Below are 2,594 nucleotides of genomic sequence, written 5' to 3'. Positions count from 1 at the left end.
CTCCAGCCGTATAGTTTTCCCTGTAAAGGTGCGGTCACATTTACTATTGCTCTAGAAAATTTAGGGCCAGATTTACTAAACAGGGCAAATAAAACAGGGCAATCGCTTAAGAGTGCAGATGGAAGTGGAAAGTTCTGCAAGTTCTGCATTTCCATGACCAATGCAAGATCATCAAGCAGAGCTGATGATAATCAGGTGTGTGTAATCGACTAACAAAACAGGACCCAAAATGGGTTTAGACATGCTTTTTTAGATGTAAAATAATGGCGCTAATACCACTTGCAAACCTTATACTACCACTATTGCAAACCTTAGTAAATCACTTTGCATGATTGATTTAAATGCTTTCCTCACATAAATGTTGTGTCTGAAAGGCAAACTCCTACAAACACACATGCAGTAAGGTTAGCCTCAAAAATAACTGTCCTACTTTTCATCGCTAATGTTTCACTGCTGTTAGTAAATCTGGCTCTGGCTCTGGCTCTGGAATCGATGAGGGATTTCACATGATGGACGTCGGGTTTGAGTTTGGTTGAACTTTAATGTCTCCCTGTAGTGAAAATCAAGTTTTTTATGTTGTTTATTTGTCTATGTGGTGTTTTTAATATGCTTTTAGACAAACCATGTGCCAATGCATTAATCAACACAATTTTTTCTCCTTAAAACTGTAGTTTTGCTAAATGCAGTCCCAGAAATGTGGTTTGAAACAGCCCTTGTTTACTACGTCACAATTCAATAACCAATCACGTCAAGGGATAGATTCCTATCATTAGCATAACCCCTCTCTCCATTCGTACAAATGCGGCGCTCGTTTTTTTCCCCCACTGTCTCAAGGTAAAAATTAGCATAGAGATCGCTGGATTACCAGCACAAAACCAAAAATACCCATGAAGCCATGGTTTAACGTGAATTTAGAACTGCTAACTTGAATAATAACCTGCGGCAACAGTTTAAAAGTAGCCCGGAGTCAGTCGCACCTCTCCTGCATGGGTGTCCGCACTTCACTCGCATTTGCTCGCGGGCGCGAATTGGAATCACAAACTTGGCTGCATTCGAGTTTTCAAGGCATTTTGAGGACACAACATTAAGTAAGTAACCTTAACAACATTATTAGCTGTTTGATAACATAGTGAAGCCAAAGGGCTAATTATATCAATTACATGATAGTCTGACAGAGCGATAAAACGAATGATCATTCTGATACATCGACTTGTAAACGACCCTGTATAATTCTCTCTTTCTCCTTATTCTTCCGAATCAGTTTCTGGTTCAAACATATACTATATCTTAATTAAACCAATATTTCCACTTGCCATTGTATCGCGTTTACTACAGTTCAGTTAGTGGATCAGGAGGCCCTGATTGATCCCATAATAATATAGTACCCATTCATCGTATTTTGTTGTGATTCGTCTGCAACAGAAAATGTGACAGTCTGAAAGAAAAGGATTTATATATATTATGAGTATTTCTTTTAAATATAGGATTTATTTCTTGTTTTTATTTAACCTTTTTTATTGTTTAACCACACACACACCTCTCTCTCTTGTGTGTGTGTGTGTGTGTGTGTGTGTAGCCATGCGGTTGATGTCGTCGATAGTGTCCGTCGCTGCGGAGGTAAACGCTCAAGCGCTGATGACCCGGAGACGCTGTGAGCTGGAGAAGAACAAGTCAGTTGAACACAGAGCCATAGACCGAATAGAAGAACTGGAGGACTCTTACAGAGAGGTTAAACACACACACACACACTCAGTGTTATCTGATAGTGTCAGTGCCGTCGAATCAATAATATCACTGAATATATTAAGTGTCTTTTAAACCCCTTTGGTTAGACACATGGCTTTATGTGGATATACTGTATGTATGCTGATAAAGTTGGATAATTTTGCTTTATAATAGTTGTTAATTGAAGTGTAAGTCTGTAAAGGTTTGGATTTTTTACGTTTTGGTGTAGTGCCAAACTCGCTGCCATCACTAAGCAGTTCATCATCTGTGCGTCTGTGGAGAGATGGTGACTGTCATCCTGCTACAGCTGCTTCATAGCAGAATTTTGGATTTGCCTCATTTTTGAAGTTTGCATCGATTGTTACTTTGCTGTTTATTACTGTGAAGCTGCTGTATCATATAAAGTGCTGCTTTGAATCTGTATCATATAAAGTGCTGTAGAAATTAATGTGACGTGACTTAACGGTGTGTGTGTGTGGCAGCTGCTGGAGCATCAGGAGGACTTGCGCTCTCTAATGAACGGGATCTTTAAGGGTGTTTTCATTCATCGGTATCGGGACAGAGTTCCTGAAATCCGGGCCGTCTGCATGGAGGAGATGGGGGTGTGGCTCAGAGAAAACCCCGCCTCTTTCCTCAATGACGAGCACCTCAAATACGTGGGCTGGATGCTGCACGACAAGGTGTGATTAGCTTAAAAACACGTTATGTGCTGCTCTGATGATCAGATCCAGTCATATATACAACCATACTGCACTGATATATGATCGATTGTGTGTGTGTGTGTGTGTGTGTGTGCGTGTGCGTGTGCGTGTGTGTGTGTCTGTGTGAGTGTGGTGTGTGTGTGTGTGTGTCTGTGTGGTGTGAGTGTC

At 40.7% G+C, this 2,594-nt stretch overlaps 1 protein-coding gene across 1 annotated transcript in view; it reads left to right on the top strand.

The window, feature by feature from the left end:
- Positions 1-1,582: 1,582 nt before the first annotated feature.
- Positions 1,583-2,594, top strand: part of stag3 (STAG3 cohesin complex component) — a 15,957-nt gene continuing 14,945 nt past the window's right edge. Inside the window, exons 1-2 of the mRNA XM_016522992.1 lie at positions 1,583-1,728; positions 2,208-2,405. Of these exons, the coding sequence (XP_016378478.1) occupies positions 1,588-1,728; positions 2,208-2,405 (339 nt within the window). The 5' untranslated portion in view covers positions 1,583-1,587. The remainder of the gene's footprint in view (positions 1,729-2,207; positions 2,406-2,594) is intronic.

This window comes from Sinocyclocheilus rhinocerous, unplaced genomic scaffold (genome assembly GCF_001515625.1).
Source record: "Sinocyclocheilus rhinocerous isolate Xijiao unplaced genomic scaffold, SAMN03320098_v1.1 scaffold2736, whole genome shotgun sequence".
Lineage (NCBI taxonomy): Eukaryota > Metazoa > Chordata > Actinopteri > Cypriniformes > Cyprinidae > Sinocyclocheilus > Sinocyclocheilus rhinocerous.
This window is presented reverse-complemented; position numbering and strand designations above follow the sequence as displayed.